The sequence below is a fragment of the Saccopteryx bilineata genome, chromosome 1 (genome assembly GCF_036850765.1).
Source record: "Saccopteryx bilineata isolate mSacBil1 chromosome 1, mSacBil1_pri_phased_curated, whole genome shotgun sequence".
Lineage (NCBI taxonomy): Eukaryota > Metazoa > Chordata > Mammalia > Chiroptera > Emballonuridae > Saccopteryx > Saccopteryx bilineata.
In genome coordinates this window covers 210,627,657-210,651,435 of record NC_089490.1, presented here as the reverse complement: position 1 = coordinate 210,651,435, position 23,779 = coordinate 210,627,657, and the positions used below count along the sequence as shown (strand labels likewise).

Below are 23,779 nucleotides of genomic sequence, written 5' to 3'. Positions count from 1 at the left end.
GATCAGATTTCTCTTGTTTGTTCTTTATGCTTTATTTTCTCTCAACTTTTTATTTTAAAAGATGTAAAATATAGACAAAACTGAAAGTATAGAACAATAACCCCATTATGCTCTCCACCTGTCTCTAACAATTAACATTTTTAAACATTTCTCTCTTTTGATATATATATATATTTATAACTCTCTATAAATATAAATAATTTTTGCTAAGTCATTTGAAAGTAAGTTGCAGATATCATGACATTTCACCTCCTAAATATTTCTTTCTTTCTTTTTTTCTTCTTTCTTTTTTTTTTTTTTTTCATTTTTCTGAAGCTGGAAACGGGGAGAGACAGTCAGACAGACTCCCGCATGCGCCCGACCGGGATCCACCCGGCACGCCCACCAGGGGCGACGCTCTGCCCACCAGGGGGCGATGCTCTGCCCATCCTGGGCGTCGCAATGTTGCGACCAGAGCCACTCTAGCGCCTGAGGCAGAGGCCACAGAGCCATCCCCAGCGCCCGGGCCATCTTTGCTCCAATGGAGCTTTGGCTGCGGGAGGGGAAGAGAGAGACAGAGAGGAAGGAGAGGGGGAGAGGTGGAGAAGCAAATGGGCGCTTCTCCTGTGTGCCCTGGCCGGGAATCGAACCCGGGTCCCCCGCACGCTAGGCCGACGCTCTACCACTGAGCCAACTGGCCAGGGCTCTTTCTTTTTTTCTTAATTGAGAAGTGGGAAGGCAGAGAGATAAATTCCCACATGCTCCCTGACTGGGATCCACCCAACAAATCCCCTATGGGGTGATACTCTGCCCATCTAGGGCCGTTGCTCAGCAACTGAGCTATTTTAGTGCCTGAGGCAAGGCCATGGAGACATGCTCAGTGCCCTGGGCCAACTTGGTCCAACCAAGCCATAGCTGCAAGGGGGGAAGAGAGAATCGAACCTGGGACATCAACACACCGGGCCAACACTCTACTACTGAGCAAATTGGCCTGGGCACCCCTAAATACTTAACCCTCTGCATCTTTTAAGAACAAAGACATTTTTCTACATAACTAATGTGGCATTGTCACAGCTAAAAAAATAATAAACATTTCAAAGTATCATCTAATATCCTTTCATTTATTCTTAAATTAGAGACATTTGACTTTTGATACACTATGGCTTTGCTTTCCCAAACTGAATTCTAGTTCTCCTTTCCTACAAATCCACAGGTTTTATAGGTGTAGTGAAGAAATGTCACTCATAGAAGACAGTTGCATTCTGTGGTTCTGGGATGGTAAAATGTTCTTTAGGCCCCAAAGATGGGTAGTTTCAAGAATAGACTATTCTTAAGCAGGAGTAGGGGAAACATGTTATTTTGAGACACAGAAGGCTGCCATGGGCACACATGGCTTATAGAATTTCTAAGCCCCTATGACTACTCCATATATGGGATCTCTCTCTCCCCCTCCCTCTGTCCTTCTCCCTCTGCTTCCTTGCTCTCCCTCCCCTTCTCTCATCTGTTTCTAGCCTCCTTTATGTACTTGCATTTCAAAATGAAAATACTGTTCATGAGTCAGCTCTGCTTTTGGCAATTCTGATTTAGTAGGTCTGGAATGGAGCTCAGGAAACTACAAATCTCTCCAGGGTTAGAAATCTGGCAGGGGGCAGGGAATGGTAAATCCCCCATTACATGGTCTGCCTACACAACACTTCTCTGCATGTCTTGTGTATATGCATTTGTGGGTTTTATAAGATGATTCCAATTATCTTTGGATGTGAGTGGAGTATAAACTGTAAGTAAATGAGAGATCTCCTCAGCACATCCATGCACACTTGGGACTCTGCAGCTAAAGTGGGGTGAGGAGGGGGAGACACGATGGATGTGGAGTGAGATGACCTGGGCTGCACTTGGTGCTGTCCTTTACTAGTATCACGGATGGTTTTAGAGAACTTTCCTGAATGCTCTGAGCCTCAGGTTGTCCTTCAAGATAAGCAGAGTGGTACCCACCGGCAGTGGAGGTCTGGCTGAGTTGCAGACATATGCACCATGGCGCCTAACTCCAGCTGGCTGACAGCAGTGCAGGTGCATTGGGATGAATGGAGAGGCCTCCTGGGCTGACATCTGAAAGGAGGACAGCAACCATGGGCTGGAAGGGAGGAGGGGAAGGGGCACTCCTGAGGTTAAGGAAGCTCCTGCTGGTCACCCCTTCCAGGATGCCAGGAGATAAGGAGTACAATATAAGAGTGTACAAAAGCTAAGTGACTGGGTCTTCCGTCATGCACTGTTGGTGGGACTACCAACTGGTGCAGCCACTATGGACAGTAACACAGAGGGTCCTCAAAAAATTTAAAATAGAGCTACCGTATAACCCAATAGTTTCACTTCTGGGTATTTATCTCATCAAATACTAAACATGAATTCAAAAAGATATATGTACCCCATGTTCATTGCAGCGTTATTTACAATAGTCAAGATATGGGAGCAACTTAAGAAGATGTGGTACATATATACAGTGGACTATTACTGAGCCATAAGAAAGAATAAAATCTCACCGTTTGCGATAACATGGGTGGACCTAGAACATATTTTGCTCAATGAAATAAGTCAGAGAAAGACAAGTACCATATGATTCCACTTCTCTGTAGAATTTCAAAACAAAATAAATGAACAAAAAGATGGAAACAGACTCATAGATACAGAAAGCAGACTGATGTTTGCCAGATGGGAGGGGGTTTGGGAGGGATGGGTGAAAGGGGTAAAGGATTAAGAAATATAAGGGATTGGCAGTTCTAAAAATAATCACAGAGATGTCAAGTACAGCATTGGGAATATAGGCAGTACTATTGTAATGACTACGTGCCAGTGGGTACTAGACTTATCCGGGAGGTCGCTTTGCAACACTTTGTAAGTTATATAAATATCTAATCACTATGTTGTATACCTGAAACTAATATCATATTGTATGTCAGTTATAACTGGAAAAAAATTTTTAAAGAATAAAATAAAATAAAATAAAAAGAACCGTTTCGCCCTGGCCGGTTGGCTCAGCGGTAGAGCGTCGGCCTAGCGTGCGGAGGACCCGGGTTCGATTCCCGGCCAGGGCACATAGGAGAAGCACCCATTTGCTTCTCCACCCCTCCGCCGCGCCTTCCTCTCTGTCTCTCTCTTCCCCTCCCACAGCCAAGGCTCCATTGGAGCAAAAGATGGCCCGGGCGCTGGGGATGGCTCTGTGGCCTCTGCCCCAGGCGCTAGAGTGGCTCTGGTCGCAATATGGCGACACCCAGGAGGGTCGCAACATGGCGACGCCCAGGATGGGCAGAGCATCGCCCCCTGGTGGGCAGAGCGTCGCCCCCTGGTGGGCGTGCCGGGTGGATCCCGGTCGGGCGCATGCGGGAGTCTGTCTGACTGTCTCTCCCTGTTTCCAGCTTCAGAAAAATGAAAAAAAAAAAAAAAAAAAAAAGAACCGTTTCTTTATTATCTCTGTAGGACATGAACAGGACAAGGTGCCAAGGACCCTACTTCCTTGGCAAGCTCTCGGGCTCTCTTGGGTTCACTCCGGCCACAGGCAGCTCACCCTGCACTGGCATCACCATGGTGTTACTACTGGGAGCCTAGTGGCCCAGCTGCCCTGGTGGACATGTTACTGTGAGCCTTGGGTGAGAGGATTTACATGGGGGTAGGGAGTGGTGACAAGAAGAGCACCTATCAGCTGACCCATAACATTACTTGGGGAGGAATCACCTCAAAGCAATCAATAAGGAGACTTCCTCTTTCAGGATGTTATGGTGATGTGATGTGATTCTCACCCTAGACCCATGAGGCCTGTGACCCAGGCATTTCAGTAGGGAGAGAACCATACAGAATGACAGGGACTATTGTGCTGGACCAGGAGAGGTTGGGGTGGGGCCCCAGGCAGAATGATTAGGAGGAAGAAAAACAGGAATCGGGGGTGGGAGCAGCCCCCGTGGCCTGCTCATCCCCTTAAAGGGCTTGACTTTCCCCCAGCATGGGGTGGCCAGCTCTGCATCCACAAACCTTGGAGACTGTGTGCCGTTTCTGGGGCTGACCTGACTTCCCGCGGTCCGGGAAAGGAAGGAAGGTCCCAGGCAAGGAAGGGCAACAGCTGTGCTGTATGGTGGTTTCAGGCAGAGGTTGGTGAGCGGGGACCAGGCTCACCAGCCTGCAGAGAGACTGGAAGGAGTTCGGTCATTCTCCATCCTTTCTGGTTTACTTCATGGAAATATCACTTGGACGACCCACAAAATTTTTTCAGACTTCACACATCACGTAATCAGCACCCAGAAAAAGGGCCAGAGTTCCTTGGCATCTCTGAAGCCCCTGTTGAGCTATTTAGTCAGACCCCACTGTGTCCCTCCAGGTGACCATTGTTGTGCCTGCTCCTGTAGCCAAATGGATCCTTGTCATTCACCTTCCTGGGCTCTGCCACTCCCCAAGCTGCCACGGGCAAGGAATATAACTACGCTGATCCTCTCTCTAAAACTGGAATAATTGTAACATTGACTTCATCAGGCTGTTGTGAACATTAGTAATAATAATCAGGTCAAAATGTATAAATAACCCTCAGAAGAGTGGCTGGCATATAGTAAGTACGCTACTGATGCTTATATTTTTAGGGCAATTGAATTCTTTAACTTAAATCACATTGATGAATTATTTCTCAGTGACAATTCAAGTCAGGAATTTCTGGGAAGACTGTGGCAGGTGGTGAACACGTGTATCCAACTGGGCGTAGGAGTTCCAAGTTTATGACACTAAGGGGACTTTTGAGGTTCAGTAGTCGCGACTCCCTGTAGATGGAACTGTTCTACTTCAAAGTGTCCCCTCCCATGAAAGCCAGCCCACAGAAGGACCCAGCAGTGCTCTTTAATCTCTTCTTTTTACCGTGACCTCTCTATGAATGTGCTTCATTTATTTGGGAGCGGGAAAAAAGCTTCACAGGAACCGGTTTGATGATACATTTTCAGTGTTTAATATTTTGGTCCTACTGAAGCCGTTACAATTTCATTTTCCTTCTTTCTCCTAATTGGGTATTTTACCCCCATTAAACTATTTTAGAAAGAGAAATATTGGACAATTAAATTAATTTATCAAAAAAAGTTTGATTGTATAAAAAGCCATTGTATCATCAAGCTGTACAGGGCTCCTGACACCTTTGCAACAGTAACAGGTACAGTGATCTGGCAACAGCAATTCTGAAGCTCTATTCACGTGCAGCTGCGAATACGGAACTGTTCCTGCTGGGCTATTCAGTCCAGTTAAAAGCTCAAAAGGGGTCTGTCATGAAAACATTACATCCGTAAATGACAGCCACGGTGCTGTACATCAAAGAGAGTTTGCCACTGAGCCCATTTCCTGTAAAAATATAGACCCATGCACGTGCACAAGCAGCTGTAGATATGTGTGGAGGTGGCTTGGGAAAGTAGGTGGAGGTAGAAGAAACACAAAGGGGGAGTTATATGCATGCCAGCTGCCTAGGGGAATGCAGTGGTGGAGTTGAGAGGTCAGGGTTGTGTAGCTTTAGCCGAATGAGTTCAGGTGTCTGCATCATTCTTAATCTGCAAAATGCAATTAATAATCAGGATCTACCACATAGTAAGTTGAATCATGTAAAAAAAAAAAAGGCATCAAATTTACCAAAAAGTTGCAAAAATAATTCCCATGTTTTTTTACCCAGCCTCCCCATCATTTCAGATTTTGCCACATTGGTCTTGATATCCTCTATCTGTATTTTTTTTTCTGAACTTTTGAGAATAGTTCTTATGCCTCATGCTACTTTAACCTTTGAACTTCAGTTCCTACTTCCTAAGAACAAGAATCTACTATGTAATCACAGTGCAGTGACCAAAAATCAGAAGATCTAACTGTATTTTTGTATGTTACAAAATTAGAACAAATAACTCTATACTGTTACCACAGTCCAGCCACAGTCCATTGTCCAGACAATTGTTCATTGTCCCACTCATGTCCCCACAGCAGTTTTTAGCCTCTAGTACAGGATCATGTATTGTGTTTGGGTATCATGTCTTTTTAGGTCTAGTAATCTGGAACAGTTCCTCAAACTTCCCTTCTCTTTCACAATAGTGACATTTCTGAAGAATACAGAACCGAATATTCCTTATTTTATTTCCCAATATTTATTCATGATTAGATTCAAGTTATGCATCCTTGGCCAGAATACTAAAACAGTGATGTTGTGTCTTTCCTAGGAATCTCTGCAGACACAGACTATCCATATGATCCTCGTAAATGATATTAATTTTGATCACCTGATGTTGTCCAGTTTCACCATTATACAGTTACTAAGTTTTCCTTACAATAATAGGTATTGTATTGAAAGATACTTGAAGACTTTGTAAATATCCTCTTTCTCATCAGTATCTGCCCAACATTTTAGTATCCATTGATGAGTCTTCTCCAATCAATCCTTACGGTGACACAAGTTGCCAAGTAGTCATTTTCAACTTCACCCTTCCTTTCCCATTTATTAGTTGACATTCTACTAAAAGGAAGAGCCCATATCCACCTTTTATTTATCCGTGTACTATCACCATGTAGTCATCAGTTCTTATCTTATTCTGTTTATTTTGATACATGTATGTCATAGATTTAGCCAGTAGGGGTTGTAAGGTCGGTGGATAATGGGGGATGGTCACGTGGGGAACTCAGACCAGCGAACTTTGGCTAGGACCGCCCACAACCAAGCGCTCCAAAAGAGGCTTCACAGGAACCGGTTGGAAAAAAGCGACCGTCTACCAGCCAGTGGGATTTCACCATATCCACTTCCCTAGAGGGACCCCTTTAAATATCTCCCACGCGGTTTATTCCGTGTGACTTCCCTGGCCTCCATCTTACCTCGGGGCCAGGGAACCTTGCCAGGCGGGATGCGCGCTCTGTACGGAATAAAGCCTTTTTGTTATTCCACACTTGGTGGCTCCAAGCCCTCTTCCTTCCTTCTCAGCGGGGAAAAATATCTTACAGGGGTCTTTCAAACTGGCTCCTGTGACCTTTTAACACCCCTTCCCATTTTTTTTTTCCTTACTTTCTATTATAACAAGATATTCTAGGCACTGTTTGTTTCTTCTGAGCCCAGTGATGGAATTAATCATTTCTTCAAGGAAGACTTCTAACAGTGGAGAATGTATTTAGAATCTAAGACCTGGGTATCAGTGCTCTGGGCCCTTTCATTGGGCAGACCTAAGAAATATGTGTATAGCATTAGCTTATATGCATACATATAGGTAAGCATAGCTACATATATACATGTACCAACACATGAAATAATGAGCTTATACTGTTAGCTTTAATTCCTAATCTAGTCCAAAGGAGTCTTCCTACTTTCCCCCATTCCATATTGTGTCTCCCTTCTTCTAAGCTTTGGCTGTAAATTGTCCTTCCTCTGCTGTTTGGCCTGCTCACTTGTTTGATATCAGGATCGCAACTCCTGCTTCTTTAGAGTTGGGTTTTCTTTTCAGTCCAAATTTGAAAATCTCTTAATAGGTAAATTAAGCCTGTTCAAAAGCTGATTTACTGATTTGGTCTCAAATCTGTTATATTATTTTCTGTTATAATTAATGCATGTATTGAGCTCTACTTCCTGTGTTTCTTTTTCTTTTTAGATTTTATTTATTCATTTCTAGAAAGAGAGGAGAAAGGAGGTGAGGGGAAGAGCAGGAAGCATCAGCTCTTGTATATGCCTTGAACAGTCAAACCCAGGGTTTCTAAATCAGCGATCTCAGTGTTCCAGGCCAATGCTTTATTCACTGCGCCACCACAGGTCAGGCTACTTCCTGCATTTCTAGAACTCTTCTTTGTTCTTTAAAGCAGTATTTTAGGGTTTTGGAATAAGGTTTCCAACATTTTGGAAACTTATATTTTACTTTAGTGTAGTTTTTATATTTTTATTTTACCTTTAATTCCTTCTTTGTTTCTTAACCTTTTAATTTCTCATCTGTTTCCTATGGTCTCCTTTGACTCTCACATATTACCTATTTAACAATTCTGTTTTCCTTTTACTCCCCCCCCCCCACCTTCAGTTGTTTGTAGTTGCTAGCTGCACCTGTTCTAACTTCTCAGAAAGTATAATGTGTACATACTGTTCTTCCACCAATTAAATGTCTGAATGCTCTCGCTCATTTTCCTGGTTTCCTCAGTTACCTCTCCATTGGAAAAGCTCATTTTCCAGGAAAGGAATGTGATGTTCTCTGAATTTTAGCCCTCAGTTCACATCTGTTTGTCTATAACCTTGATCCTTAAAGTCTGGACACAAAAATCCTTGGCTGGAACTTTCTTTCAGTCCCTTGTAAGTGTGCTCCACTGTTGCCTTGTTTTGTATGTTGTTAAGATGCCAGATTAAATTATATCTATAAACAATTTGATCTTTTTGTCCTTAAAATCTAATAGTTTTACTAAGATATATTTTGGAGTTTATTATTCAAGGCCAGTTTTCCAAGGTACGTGGAAGTCGCTTTAGATACATAATTTAACATTTTTCTTATTTCTGAATTATTTTATGGGATTATAGCTTTTTATTTTTCAGTTTTACTAAGATATAATTGAAATACAGAAGTATTTAAGTTTAAGGTGCACATAATTACTTGATTAATATATATTGTGAAACAATTATAATAGATTTAGTTAATATCCATCATCTCATATAGATATAATTAAAAAAATTTTTTTCCTATTTTTTTCTTTTCCAAGTGAGAGGAGGGAAGGTAGTCAGAAAGACTCCTGCAGGTGCCCCAACTGGGATCTACCTGGTAACACCTGCTCCCAGTCTCAAGCAATGCTCAAATCAACCGAGCTATTTTTAGCACCTGAGGTGGTGCTAAAACTGAAACCATCCTCAGCGCCTGGATGCTGGAACCAAATAAGCCACTGGCTATTGGACAAGAAGAGAGAGAGAGAGAGAGAGAGAGAGAAAGAGAAGAGGGAGTAAGGGGTGGAGAAGAAGATGGGCGCTTCTTCTGTGTGCCCTGACTGGGAATCAAACCCGGAACATCCACATGCTGAGTTGGTGCTCTAGCGGTGAGCCAACTAGTCAGGGATTTTTTCTTTTCCTTTTGTGATAAAAACTCTTAGGATCTACTCTGAATTTTCAAACGGTTTTGTATACAGCAGTGTTAACTACAGTCATCATGTTGTAATCTGGGATTATAACTATTTCACTGTTTGGTGTTTCTCCTTTGGAAACTCCAGTTACATGTATTTTGGTTCATTTCTTTCAGTTCCAACCACTTTTCTGAACATTTTACTTCTTTATTTGTCCTATTTTCAACTTCTTGATTAATTTATTGCCATTCTTCAGGGTCCTTGTATACATTTATATTTGAATGTAGTCTCCCTTGGACACCTTGTAATCATTCTTTCTTTCTGGGATAATTTTATCTTTATTTTTAATTTCTTTCCTGAATTTCATAAATTTTTGTTGCATTTCTTCCAAAATTTTGTTCAGTCTTTTCTGTTTTTGAATTTCTGATTCAGGTTATATGGATGTGTGTGTATGCATGTGTTTATGTTTCCAAATACATGACACTTTTTCAGTTTGATAGTTTGATATGTGGTGTCACAATTTTATTCTGCTTCCTGGTTATCTTTTTGAGGGGGGCATTTCATCAGCTGAAATTTTATGATTCATATTTTTCATTATAAGAAATGCGAATAATTTTCTGTTTCCTTTTTACAATGGCTTTGTATGCAGTTGATTTGGTGGTTTTGTTACTAGGCATTTTGACATAGAGCTCCTGGTTCAAGAATGTTCTATCTGTATGCTGAAGTGCAGTTTTTAATAGATAACAGTGGCTGGGGGAGGAAGTTACTGTCTTTCATTTCTGAAGAATCTTCAATTTTCCGTTCTACTTCCTCCTTTCCCTTCACTGCCAGGCCTCCAAAGGGCATTACCCTTACTCTATTTCTCTGACTTTTCCTAGAAGCAAGGCTTTTTCAAGGCCACCACCTCCTGTCCCATTTGCTTTCAGATTGCTTCCCTTTTTAAAATCACATACCAGACCTCTGATCAATTTTAGTTCTTGGTGTTGGACTTGCCTCTTTACCATGAGATTTAACCCTGGACTTCACTTAAGTCCTTGGCAACAGTAGGAGGGAGCTCTGCTGGAATTTTATGTCTGTTCTTCCTTCTATTTAAGTAATTTGAAGTTCAGTTCATAGTATTCCCTCTCCGAGCGGAACTGAGGACTTGTTTGCTTGTGTTTGTGTTTTGTTGAGGGTGTGAGGAGATTTGGATTCAGGCAGCTGTCATTATCCGACCCTAAGCTCCTGAAATCATTTTTAAAATATCAAGTGCTAAGTAACATTTATTTCATTTCTAAGAACACTGGAACTTTGTGGTTAGAAGGACGTCATCCAGGTTACATAGACTGTTACAAGACAGGTCTGTCTTCTTGCATCTTTAAAGATGTTGTGTGTGTTAACTCTTCTCTCTTCTTTTAAAAAAAGCAACCAATGAATAATATATATATATATATATATATATAATAGTTTCCTTTTTCCTTTCATGTTTACTTAAAAACAAGCCCCAAACAAAACAACCCTACCATTAAGCGCTGTGTTCATCCTCAGAAAGATATTCCCTTGAAGACGACCTGTTCAGTTTTTACCTCTAGGTCCCCCACCTCTGCCTCAATGAATAAATAAAATTGACACCTGGGGATCAGAGACGTTTTGCTGCAAGATTAGTTAAGAAAACTGCAGTGAGCAGCAGCGAAGTAGAGGCCAGTAGGCAGTTGCAGCAAAAGACTCAGGTCCGTGGGCCAGTGTAAGAGCAAACCTGTTGTTAAGGGTCTTAGGTGGTCCGCAAGAGCGCGGACTGGAGAGGTGATAATGTCTGTAGGGCAGACCGAGGCACCAGGGACCAAGTATCCCCCTTGCGTGTGCACGTGCGCGCGAGCACGAGTGCGCGCGCTCTGTTGGGGTTCAGGCAGCCACCTGTCACTCACGGGGGGCGGAGGGGCGCGCGGAAGGACGCAGAGGGGGCGGGGCGGCCGGCTGCTGCAGCCTAAGAGAGACGCGTTAATCCCCACCTCCGCCGTGCCCGGGCCGCCGCCGCCCGCCGATTGGTGGCCCTTTGCTCCCTGACCTCCCCGCAGCCTCGGAAGCCGCCGCTTCCTGCTCGGGTACGGCACAGTACTCCCGGCCCCGGGCAGAGCTTGGCGCCCGGAGCGGGAGCGCGCGCCGGAGGAGGGGCCGTGCCGCGCCGCGCCGCGCCCTTCCCCTTCCTCCGCTCCGCCCCGGCGCGCCCCGCCCGCCCGCCGGCCCCAGGCAGCACTCGCGAGCAGCGGCTCCGCGGCCGGCGGCCGAGTGAGGAGAATGCGGCGGCGCTCGCGGATGCTGCTCTGCTTCGCCTTCCTGTGGGTGCTGGGAATCGCCTACTACATGTACTCCGGGGGCGGCTCCGCGCTGGCCGCGGGCGCGGGCGGCGGCGCCAGTGCCGGCAGGAAGGTAAGTGAGCACCCGCGGCCCGGCTCCCAGAACTCCGACTCCCTGCCACCCACGCGCCCGGCCCTCTCGACGCCAATGCACCCTGGTCCCCCAATAGGACGTGGCCGCCGGGCACCGCGCGGGTCTCCACGCCCCTCCTGCTCTCCTCTCCGGACCTCGGATCGGGATCCCCGCTCGGGGCCTCCTGCCGAGTCCCCGGGGCAGCGGGTGCACCGGCCCCTCAGCGCTCGCCGGGCTCGGAAGAGGGCCACCGCAGGGCTGAGGACCGCGGACGTCTTTCTCGTAGCCCTCCCTTTTCCTCCGTAGACGTTCTCTCTGCTTCACGTAATTTGAGTCTCCTCCGACCTCCGAATCCTCATCCCCTTCGGTGGGAAGTTTAGGGGTGCGGGTTTGGGAAATACAAAAGGGGTTGGGGAGGAGGGGAGGGAGAGGCAGGAGAGGCGGCTGCCTTTCCAGCGTGTCATGTACAGTAGGAGAGAGGAGACCAAGTTTCTTTTCAGCCCTTTAATACAAGCCGCTGCAGATCCTCCCCTCTTCCCCCGTGTCACTCGCGTGGGAGGGGGTGCAGTTATGGACTCTACCCCTTTTTCTGCCCAGTCCTCTGGGGGCGGTGGATGCAGTCAGCTCGGTGCCGGATAAACGGACTTCTCTGGGCAGAGTAAGCGGGGCCACCTTGCCTCTGCGCTCCAAGTGAGGCCGGCCACTGACAAGCCCCCGACCGTCCCCTCCCGGCCTCCGCGTTACGCTCTGCGGGACTCGGCCCCGGCTTTCCCCCGCGCGTGGGTCGTGGTGTCTTGCACTGCCGTGTACCAGTCCCACTCCTCCGATCCGCGGGGATAGTCCCTCTTCAAGGATCGTGTTTCCGACAGGCCCCAAGGACCGAGAGATTGGGCTGTGGGGACTGTGTAAGGCACTCTGGACAGCCCGGCTTTTTGGAAGGAAACAGTGCCCAGAGGAGCCCGGACAGCGCGGTTCTGCGCTTCTGGACCGGGAGGGCTCTTGACTGTGCACATGTGGCCTGGCGGTGTTTGGTGGTTAATAGGTTTTGAAAGCAGCAGTATCTTTTCCAAAATCCTGTAATCCCCATTATTGTGACATTTAGTGTCACCGCCAACCCAGTTCTTAGTTAATAGAGGTGGACCATGGGTTGGGCTAGAACCAGAGAATGTCACAAGCAGAACAGGCATAACTGTGGTTGAACAGACTTTAGCCTTAAAGTCCAGCCTGTAAATATCAGCGTTGAATTTGGCTTCTTCAGAGGTTTCCTTCTTTCCTTCCTTCCTTTCCTTCTTTCATTTTTAGCTGAAGGTGTTAGGTGGAGGTAGGTGCCTTATTTGATTCTTGGTACATTTCATGGGTTTGCGTTATCTAATGATGCAGAAATGAAAATAGTTTTTCCATGTGCTGATTTGACTGGCTTGGTTCTGCGCTGACAGTGTACTCTTAGCTCAATTCTCTCTCTCTCTCTCTCTCTCTCTCTCTCTTTTTTAATGCAGAAAACTGTTGTATGTATACATGAAATCTCCACTTATTCTTGAATGATAAAGAGACAGTGCACCCAGTAGAAGCAGTGCAGCTGTTCCCATAGTGAAAACTATGGTCATGTTAAATTGGAATTATTTCCAAGGTACTTCCCAGGAAACTGCTTTGGCGGGTCCACATAGCCCGGTGTGCTGGTGAGACCTGGCAAAACTTTCTGTTTTTCATACTAAAAAAACCCCAAATAAGCCATTCTTGGTATTTCTTTTTCCTTCCTTTGTCATCATTAGCAGATTTGATTAGAAGTAGCAACAGCGTGACCGTACCATCTGCCTAGGCTGGATTCCCCCTGGTGGGTGGGCTTCAGCTAGTGGCTGGTATTTGGGGGGGGGGGTCTTCCCTGTTGACCTCTGAAGTGTGATCCTTAGTTTAGAAGAAAACATTCCAAGAACTTCTTGTGGACTGGCACTAGGAAGGTACAAAGACCATGTAGAAAAAAATGTGTGGGAAATGAATGACTATACATTCATTGGTGATTTGGAATTCTGTTCTTTCTGTCAACCAACCATAAAATTTAATCCTAGCCCTAGAATGGTTTAGTGATTTGTGGGTTGAGGAAGAGGTGTGTAAATGCTGTGGCTATTGAAATTGCAGAAAGAAGACTCATGAGCTTAGTGTGGTGGACCCTGCCATAAAAATGGAAGTCCTGAGCCTTTCTGGAGGGGATGAATAAAACCTTGCTTTCCTGAATTTAATAATCTAGAGTATAAAACGGCACAGTCTTCCTTCTTTCTGAATTGTTTCTATGGACTTAGAGACTGGAAAGTCTCTTCACATTTAATTTATTCTCACGATAAAAGGAAATATGTAGTAGTATTTTTAGCTTGTAAAGTATGGACATAAAAAGATAATGTGATATGCATGTGCAGACAGAATTTAAATACTAACTATAGTGTTTTAGATGTAAGTGGACTTATATTTCTGCTTGAGTCAAGGCTCTAATTCCATAGTTAGCAGATTTCTTTGTGCCCTGACATTTTTTACAGAGCACCGGGCTTTAGTATTAGGCTTTGGGTGATTGTCTGTCTAGTATTTCTGCTGCTTCAGCATCCTAGCCTGGGCTCATCACCGTGTCCTACCTGTTAAATAACTCATCTCAGGACTGTTATTCTCCGTGTGGTAAAACCCAGAAAGCCAAGTAACCTCAGATTGCTGATTTAATAAACTAAACTGGAGCCTGTACTGAAAACCAACCCAGGACCAACGCTGAGGTTCAGGGGTGTGCTCAATCAATTTTGCATCATATTGTTTAAAATTCTATTGCATTTACATCTATTGCTTTTCTCCCTGTAAATTGATGATTTGCACTTCAAGAATGCCTTTCCTTTGAGCATGTTAAATGCTTTAAATTTTTAATCATGTTAAGTCTCCCCTGAGCCTTGGTATGTTGGCAGTGGATGGAGCAGCAGAACAGAGGAAAGGATTTCTGGTGAAGTGAACCTGCTTCTGGGTAAAATGTGGCTGTTTAGGATGGGAAGGTGAAAGGAAGGGTTTTCCAGCCTGGGAAGGATGATCCTTGGCTAAGGGAAAGCGATAGCTAGAGCCAGCCCAAGGGCCCAGGCAGCCCGTTCCCTTCCCATCAGACTTACTTGATGGGAGCTAGGTGCTTGCAGCCCTTCCTCTGGGGGTCTAAGGGTGGAGGATTTGGGGCATGACCTTGTAGGAAGTACTGGGGAGTAAGGGTCCTCTTCTTGGACTGGTAAGGGACCTCATTTGGCTGGAGCATGGTACTTGTATAGGGGAAAATTAGGGTGTAAAATTGGAGAAGTTGGGAACAAATTGTAGAGGGCTTCGAATGACAAGCTGACATTTTCGTGTTTAATTTGGTTGATTATAGGGAACAATTTTTTTTTTTTTTTTTTTTTTGCTGGGTAATGGATCTTCAAATGAAGAGGAATGGCACAAATCTCTTTATTGGCAGTGAGTGAGAGTGATTTTTAGTAACCATTGCTCATTTGCTGACCCCTCTAACCCTCAGTCTTCTCTTCTTCACAGTGGGGTAATCATATTTATTTTCTGGCAGAGAACTAAATGCCATTAGCAGGTCCTGGCCAATAATAGGTACTGAATAAATGGTATGGGTGGAGGACAAAAAAATAGGAAAAGTCTAAATATTCCCTTGGAAACACAGTGAACCAGGAATCGTGTGTGTCTTCCTAATTTCTGGAAAATTATTTTCGTTTCTTTTTTTTTTTTCCCAATCCCTCATTCATTCCTTCAAGATTTGGTTGGTTCATTTGGGCTTGTACTATGAACCTTGAATGACAGTAGAACTGCCTTTTTAGGAAGTGGTCCAGACCTCATTCATCCCAGTTCCTATACCCTGCTGTGGTGTCAGAGTGGCATTCTGGTCGGTGGGCAGCCAGCAAGAAAGTAGACTGAGAACACAACCTTCTGTGGTGTCTGTGTACACATCGGAGTGTTACTGTGGATCTGCCTCTAAGTGGAGGTCTCCTGCGGTGATGGGGCTCTGTCTGCTCCCCACCCAGGTGCTGGGCTCTCCTGTCCTTGCAGCCTTGTTTCTCCTTGAGTAATGGCTGTCATCACTCAAGAGTGCATAGTTCGAGATTGAACACGAGGCTGTCACACACTTTAATGGGCACCAGCAGGTCTGTGAGCATGCCTGTGGGTGGATGTGAAGAGGGGGACTCGTACCACACCCTGCCACCTATAATCAGTTTGGTGTTTAAAGAAATTCTATTTGAAGTGAGTTTGAGATTGGGGTAAGGAAGGCAGTAACAAGGGAAGATGTTGTAAAGCTGGAGATGCTGACACACTGGCATTGTACAATAATATAAACTTTTCTCTAAAGAAAACAAAGTTTCCATATTCTGGAGTATGGTGTGGCTTTCTCAGGGTGCTCCAACATAGTGGAAACAGATTGTGACTGATAAACAGTGCAAAAATAATGAGCTCTTCCCTTAACCCTCCAGCAGAAAGGAGAAAGAAGCTGCTTGTACCTAGCATGGAGTATGGTAAGCTTGCTTGGGCTCTGGCAACCTTAGGGTGAATGAGGGAGGCCCAGGAAGCTGTTTAAGGCTGTGTGGAGGCTTCAGGCACTCCATAAACCTTTCTACTCCAGAGAGTGGTGGGTGCCCACTTGGATCAGAAGAAGAGGTATAAAGAGAGGAGAGGTGGTCAGAAAAGTGATTGGGGCTGGGAGACATACATTTATATAGGTACATAATTTCTCATCGCTGCCATTCGTGTTTCTCAGATCTTTTGGGAGAAGGAAGTCAGTTTGAGAAGACATCAATTTCAGAGCAGGGGGTGCTGTGCAGCCTAACTTCTAGCAAATTCTGAGGCAGTTGTCTTAGTGAAAAGAGGGGTGGGGACTGCCAGGGCAGAGACACAGGCACACGCAGAACTGACTGAGGTTCTGGCGGAGGTCCCTGGAAGAGGGCAGGGTATTCTTGGGAGAAATTTGAAGTCTCCTAGCTGGCCCAGCAGAATTCCTGGGGTAAGAAACCAGCCAAGCCTGGCCAAACACATACCCATTTTACTTGTGTGAACCCTGGTCTGGAAGGTATCTTTGCATGGATGATGGTGAGACACACAAGTCGATGGATGTCCAACTGGAGACTCATGCAGCCACACAGGTTAACGCAGCAAGGTTCTTCCATACCGGCTGCTAAATAAATGCTGCTCTCTCTAGACACCCCCATTGCCCTGCTCCCTCAGCTGCCCTGGTCTTCCCTGAGGATTCCTTCTCCATGATCAGCAACTAAGGAGTTAACACCTGCCACCAGTGGGATCTGATAGACCCTGCCTCCATGCCCGCGCTCGTTGAGTACCACTCCAGTGATTGTGCCAGAGGGTTGAAGGAGCTGTCATCTGGGTCGCATTCCCGTGACCTGAAAGATCTCCTTTCCCCTTGATTCTCTGTTGCTCCTGGTGCTCCTTGGTCCCCTGCTGTGGTTGGATCCTTGCCTCCAGACTGCTTTACAACCAGGTTTATTACTGAGGACTTCTTGGCACTCCCATGAGCAAACCCTCCTGGGTGGGTTCCAGGATAGGCTGGCTGACAAGGAGCCCTCCTCCAGTGAGACTTAAATTGAAAACGTCGGTACTCGCTCTCCGGCCAACTCTCGTGCCCTCAGAGTAGAACTTAGTCTTGCTGTCTTAGCTAGTGTGAAGGTTCTGACCTGTGGCTATGTGCTTGATCTTAAGGATTTAACCCAGGTGTGGAAGTACCAGGAAATTCCTGTCCATTTCACTTGCCCAGTCAAGAGAATGTGCACCACCCTTCTCCTTTCTGATCATGTGCCCATTTCTAGGAAATAAAAACTGGCTGGGGAGCTAACAAGTTAACTCCTCTCTTCAGGCAAGCCCTAGGGCAGGTGGCTCTCCACTTCTGCTCACACTGCCTCTGTAGGACTGGTCAGACACTTAGCATTTTCGAATTTAGTCATGGCCAGTGTGATGAGTCTGGGAAATGTGTCATCTTAAGCAGGTTGTTTTTTAGCATTTGAAATGTGGACAGCAGTGATTGATCAGGGCTAGACCATCGACTGTGAGACTGGTCACATGGTCTTGTTCCAGGGCTTGCAGTGGGAAAGCTGTCCTTGGCTTTGGGAGTTTGGCACCTCATGTCCTATGAAGCCACTGCAGAGGGGTGGCTGCCCAGAATGTAAATCTGGATGGTCACTTGTGGCCCAGCCTGCTTTGTTGGGCAACCCGCCCTGGTGACTGTTCCCTTCACCTCTGCCCTCCTGGGAGCCTCTCTCAGGCCCCTCCTGCTGGCCACCTGTCCTGCTGGTGCTAGTGGTTTCCTGCCTGGGGACCCTTTGGGGAGTGGATTGGCTGGGATGGTTGGGGATAGAGTTGCTGAGTTCCCAGAGCCCAAATCAGGACATGTTTTGGCAGAGACAGGGGTACTTGAGGGCAGTAGTGGCTCTACTTCGGAGTTCTCAGCCTTGACCCAGTTGACATTTTGAGCTGGGTAATGTAACCATTGTGTGGGGCTGCCCTGTGTGTTGTAGGGTGTTAGTAGCTTCCCCAGCCTCCACCCATTAGATGCTGGAGTAACCCCCACTCCAGCTCTGACAACCAGCAGTGTCCACAGGCATTGCCAAGTCTCCCCTGGAGGCAGAATAGCCCCAACCCATTAAGAACCCCTGTTGTGGTCGGTATTAACTCAAATATCTTTTTTTCTTCCTGCCACCTTTATGGTTAGATCCCCGCAGGGCAGGCTGGCCTTTGTGGGGTCTGGGGTGGGCCCCTGGGAAAGAGTTTTAACTTAATAAACACATGATTAGCATCCCCTATGTGCCAGGCATAGCCCTAATGCTTTACAGATATTAACTTGTTTACTCCTCACAGTAGCCCTTTTAATTTTCTGCTTTCACTGATGAGGACTGCAGCACAGAGAGGTTGAGCACTTTTCCTGAGGTCACAGAGCTAGCAGTGGATGGCAGACCAGGGATTTCTGGTGGGAGAAATCTCCCCTGGGCCTTCGGAGGCAGTGGGCCTTGTCTGCAACGTGAGGGCTTCTGCCAGCCAGCAGTGAGGGCGCTGCTTGCTCTTGATGCCCAGGCTGCCTGTGCCTGCTGCATCGGCCATGCCCTTATCCTGTGCCCCTTGCTGTCACCTTCCGGGACGGAGTGGGGGCAGGTGGCACACATTGTGCTCCAATGATGGTGTTGGTCCATTTTGCATTTTCATTTTATCTTTGGCTCTGTGAGATGTTCTCTGTGTTTATCCTTCAGGCATGTGCCTGTCTGAGACAGTGTTCCTGTCTCGGCGGTCCTCAGTGGCCCCCATCAAGGGCAGGATGGAAACAGGCTCTGGTCTCTTTCATTCCTTCTTTCAAAGAATATTTCTTGAGCTCCTGCTCTGTGCCAGGCACTATTTGGGTATCGTATCTGGGATATGGCAGTGAAAACAACAGACAAGTATCCCTGCCTTTGTGGAACTTTCATTCTAGGGGGAGGGAGACAAAGACGTGATCAATAAGTAAACTATAAGGTGTGATAGAAGGAGCGAAGTGCCATGGAGAAAATAGAGCAGGGCAGAAGTTAGGAGTTGGGTGGGGGTGGGAGGGTTGTAGTGTGACAGTGCTGGGCTTGAGGTTTGAGCACGTTCCAGTGTCAGGCAGATGAGCCCTGATGTCTGGTGCCCCTGGTGTCGGTAGCATCTACCTGGTGATCTCTGCATTCCTCGGTTTGTTTTTCTAAACACATGAGCCAGTTTTATCCTGAAGGTTGTTGCATTTGGTTTGTTGGTGGCAGAGTCTCTCCATCACCTGGAAATCTTGGGTCTTGTCTCCTTGTCTACACAGTGTGTCCTGGGTGACGTATGTATTCATCCTAGTGAGCACAGTACCCGTCCTCCCACAGCCCCGTCCCTCCTGCAGACTGGGCTGCTTGAGCTGCCTGCAGGTTAATTTGTTCATTGACTTAGAATATGTCTGTGGAACAGTCTTGTTGTGTGATTTCTGAGCCGATCTCTAGGATGTGCTAAGTTCGGCCGGGGAAGCATCTGTTATCCATTGATAGACATGCTATTAAATCACATCGCACATTTGTAGTGCTTTCCATATTCATTATCATTTAATGAGAAATTCTTGCTGGTGTCCGTGCCCCTGCTTGGCACAGAATTTCCCTGGTGCTGTCATCTCTGCACATTGCTGTGGGTGATGGGGATGTTGATTCCTGCAGGAAGCCAGAGGTCAGAAGCCTGCCTGGCTTTCGAGAGCTTGTTCTTGGCAATGTGGGTGATGTTGAGGCTCTGTGATCGTAGCAACCTGCTCACAAAAATTAGGGGATATTTTATTTCTTCATATTCATTTTGACATATCCCCTAATTTTTGTGAGCAGTATATTTGTGGGAAATAAGACGGACATGCGAATTCACTGCCCACAGCCACTCTAGGGAAGTGGAACGGTGCAAAATTGCAGGTCCTTCTGGTTCTCAAGTGATAGCATGCAGCTGCTTTTCACAGAATCTGTTGGCATTTATGAGGGTCATTAGGAGCTTTATGAGGTTATGTACCGTGCCTCTAGCATGTTTCTGGACAAAACAGCTGGACCATTACAGGAAGGCAAAGGAAAGGTAATTGTAAAGAATTTCAGACTCGAGGGCAGCTGCTGAAGTTTTTCGTCTGCCTCCAAGGCTGGTCCAGAAGGTGAGTGCTGTTTCTCCTGAAAGGGTGCCGCTCTGGACTGATGACCCACCGCAAATGAAAGGTCTGTCTCAGTGGAGTCATCCTGGGAGAGCTTGAGGAGCTGGGGCAAATTAAAGGCCGGCACTTCGGAGACGCCCATAAATTATGCACCCTGTTATCAGGACTTGGTAAGTGGGGGTGACTCTTGTGTTGGGGGATCTGTGTGGCTGTCCTGGAGGAAGAGCTGGCGGGCCCAGCATGGGATGCCTTCTGGTCTGATTGTCTTGGTTCTTCCTGCCTGAAGGGCTTTCCCATTGACCTAGAGTTTGAGCTTTTTTTTTTTTTCTGAAGCTGGAAACAGGGAGAGAGTCCGACAGACTCCCGCATGCGCCTCACCGGGATCCACCCAGCATGCCCACCAGGGGGCAATGCTCTGCCCCTCCGAGGTGTCACTTTATTGCGACCAGAGCCACTCCAGTGCCTGGAGCAGAGGCCAAGGAGCCATCCCCAGCGCCTGGGCCATCTTTGCTCCAATGGAGCCTCGCTGCAGGAGGGGAAGAGAGAGACAGAGAGGAAGGAGAGGGGGAGGGGTAGAGAAGCAGATGGGCGCTTCTCCTGTGTGCCCTGGCCGGGAATCGAACCTGGGACTTCTGCACGCCAGGCCGACGCTCTACCACTGAGCCAACCGGCCAGGGCCCGAGTTTGAGCTTTTGCTCTGTGATCTTCAAAAGGCTTAGCAGTCTTTCTCTCTTTCCACTTCCACTCTCATCCTTCAATGTCCTCTGAACCAGTAAGCTCACCCACTTGTTTTACTTCCTGTCTCACCTGATGGTCACTGATTTCCTCATGTCTGGGATACACCTTTTTACCATCAAGCCTAAGATGCCACTATTTGTAGAACTGTTGTTTTATGTACCACTAGAAAAGAAAGAAAAACAACACTGTCCATTGAGCTGTATCACAATGGTTTCTCTATCAGTTAACATTTTTATTTTCTACGTGTTTAAAGAACTCTTTTAGACTTAATTAGACATTGACTTTTCTACATATCACTCCTGTGCATAGATAAAAAGGAAAATGTATCTGAAATGGATTGGGTTAGGTGTTCCTAACACTTTCTTGGTGCCTACTTTTTGACTCAGATATTTGAGCCTGTTTTCTTCAGATGAAGTGATCCCCTATGCCGCCAGGATTTTTGGTGATGCGGCATTTCCTAAAAGATGTTCGTAAAAGCACTAAGAGACCTGGGTTCTGGGCTCTTAACGTAGCTTGGCACTTCTGTAGAGTCAGGCAACTTTTGACTTTTCTGGGAATTCTGCCTGACTCCTCAGTTCACCATCCATGTCTGTCCCACTCGATTTGGTTTCTATGGATTACAGGTACTTTATTGTTTCAGGGATTTTCTTCTGGCCACTGATATGTGCCCTGCAGGCTTTGCTGCCAGTGTGTTGTGTATTCAGCAGGTGCATCATGGCCCTTCCTGGCCCATGCCGTCTACTGTGGGATGCATCTTGATTGCATGTTAAACTGTGGAAGAAACCGTGCTATTAGAATTGAGTTAGGTTTTTTTTTCTCATGTGTTAGCTTACTCACCTTTCTCCTTGATAAAGGAGGAGGGTGGCTTTCATTGAAACATGTACATCTGCATCTGTTCACTCCCAACACCCAGAACCCATGTAAATGGAAGTCCTTCCTGCTTTTTATTGTTGAGAGATAAGCCGCTAAGGAGCATGAACCCATTCAGAAATGTTTTTGAGCATTTTCTCTCAATGCGTTACCCTGTTGAGTTCTGGGATCTGCTAGTGATGAGCAGGATACTCTATCTTTCTGGGCACTCACAATAACTGAACAAACCAATGGGAGAAAGTCTTCAAACAAGTATCTAATGGTAAGTTGAGTAGGAACTGGACAGTAGATAAAATTTAAGGCATTATCACTGATTTTATTAGTTGCAATAATGGCATGGGAGTTATGTTTTTTGAAAATCCTTATCTTTTGTAGGTACAAACTAAAGTATTTTTGGATGCAATATCATGTCTGGGGGGTAAATTATGGGGAACAAGACTGGCCTGATGTGTTGTTGAAGTTGACTAGTGGGTATGTAGGGTTCCTCATATTTTTGTGTACTTTTGAAATTTTACTAAAATAATTTTAAAAGTTTCTAGATATATGCAGCTTAAATTAGCAAACCAGCTGAAAACTAGTACAGTATTCTTGGAAAACAGTTTAATGTCTTTGTGATAGGGTTAGTAAAAGGTTTCTGCTCCCAGTTTCCAGTGTGCAGTGGGATTTCCCCTGCACCACCATGCAGTGGTCTGTCATCAGCTGGGTGTCCTGCAATTCACTCCTGTCCTGATGCCATCTACCCAGAGAGAGCATCAGATCCCACGGGCTCAGTCCTACAAGATCACCTCTGGTCCAGCTGCCAATTGCAAGTCCAGATTGTTACCAGTGTTTCTGACCTACTGTCTATAAATCAGAGGTTCTCAGCAAACCCATGTACTGACTAGATTACCGAGATATTCCAAAGGCTGTTAAAGGATACACTGAGCAAGGTCCCAAATAAAGCAGCTTCTGTCCTCATGGAGCTTGGCACGATGGCATGTGGAAGTGTTCTGGTTCCCTGATGTGGAAGCTCTGTGAACTGTCTCCTTTGGGGATTTCATGGAAGTTTCATTCCAGAGGCACAGTTGGCCATTGTGATTGATTTGCCCTCCAATCCCTCCCCCTCCTCGGAAATCAGGTTGGGACTGAAAGTTTCACCCTCCTTGGTTCCCCCGGCAACTAGCCCCCCACCCTTAGATGTTCTCCAAAAGTCACTTCACTAGCATAAACCCAGATGTTATTAATTATAACAAGACACCCATTTCACATTTACATCCTGAAGTGGTTTCAGTAACTGAGGACAAGAGACAAAATGTGACAAAAGATGTCCCTGTTGCTCTTAGCGCTATTCCCAGCATTTTGGGAGCTATGAGCCAGGAACTATGGATGGTGTCCAAATATATAATTCATTATAAATTATATTGCCGTCAGTAAACTTGTACCCTAGCATCCTATAAGTTCTGTAATTTAGGAATATCCAGTGATGGTGCTTTTCAGAGGATGCTTCAGAGCTGCCTAAGATCCTGAGTTGTCACCATGTCACCGGGAGAATACTCTTACATTTGGTATCATTTCTTCTGTAAGAATTATCTCAATTCTTTGGAAATTGCTAATACTGATGAACATTTTGGTTGTGCAGTATCAGTGTAGGTGGTCTGTGAGATTGCTTACACTTAACCAGACTGCCCAGTGGCCCAGAGACCCTGTCACCCACCAGTTTGCTGTCAGTGTTTTATTATGTTGACTACCCCATTCTCATTTGACTGGCACGTGGAGGGCAGAAAGCATGTCTCTGTTCAGTCTTTCTGCTCGCTTTTCTCCCATTCGTCTTGGGCAGTTTGGCATGCTCTCATAAACGATCCATTAGGCGCTGTGGTGATCTGGGAAGCTGGGGTGGCAGACCTTTAATAAATATGTACTGTTCCTTTCTGTTTCTCCAACCAGATGTCATTGCTAAAGCCTCACATTTTACATTGTATTTGCCAACGAGAGATTTTCGACATGTATATGGTACTGCATATTTTCTGTAAGATACAATTTGAGACTTATACTTGATTTCTGTCAGCCTCATCAGTGAGATGCCCAAAA

At 45.9% G+C, this 23,779-nt stretch overlaps 1 protein-coding gene across 3 annotated transcripts in view; it reads left to right on the top strand.

The window, feature by feature from the left end:
• Positions 1–11,133: 11,133 nt before the first annotated feature.
• The window catches only part of GALNT2 (polypeptide N-acetylgalactosaminyltransferase 2), a 219,071-nt gene continuing 206,425 nt past the window's right edge, over positions 11,134–23,779 (top strand). For 2 of the 3 annotated variants that reach the window (XR_010726019.1, XR_010726018.1), the window contains exon 1: positions 11,134–11,442. Coding sequence is in view for 1 of the 3 variants with exons in the window: in XM_066234914.1 (XP_066091011.1) it covers positions 11,311–11,442 (132 nt within the window). In the remaining 2 variants the exon portion in view is untranslated. The remainder of the gene's footprint in view (positions 11,443–23,779) is intronic. The other variant, XM_066234914.1, reaches the window with a different exon arrangement.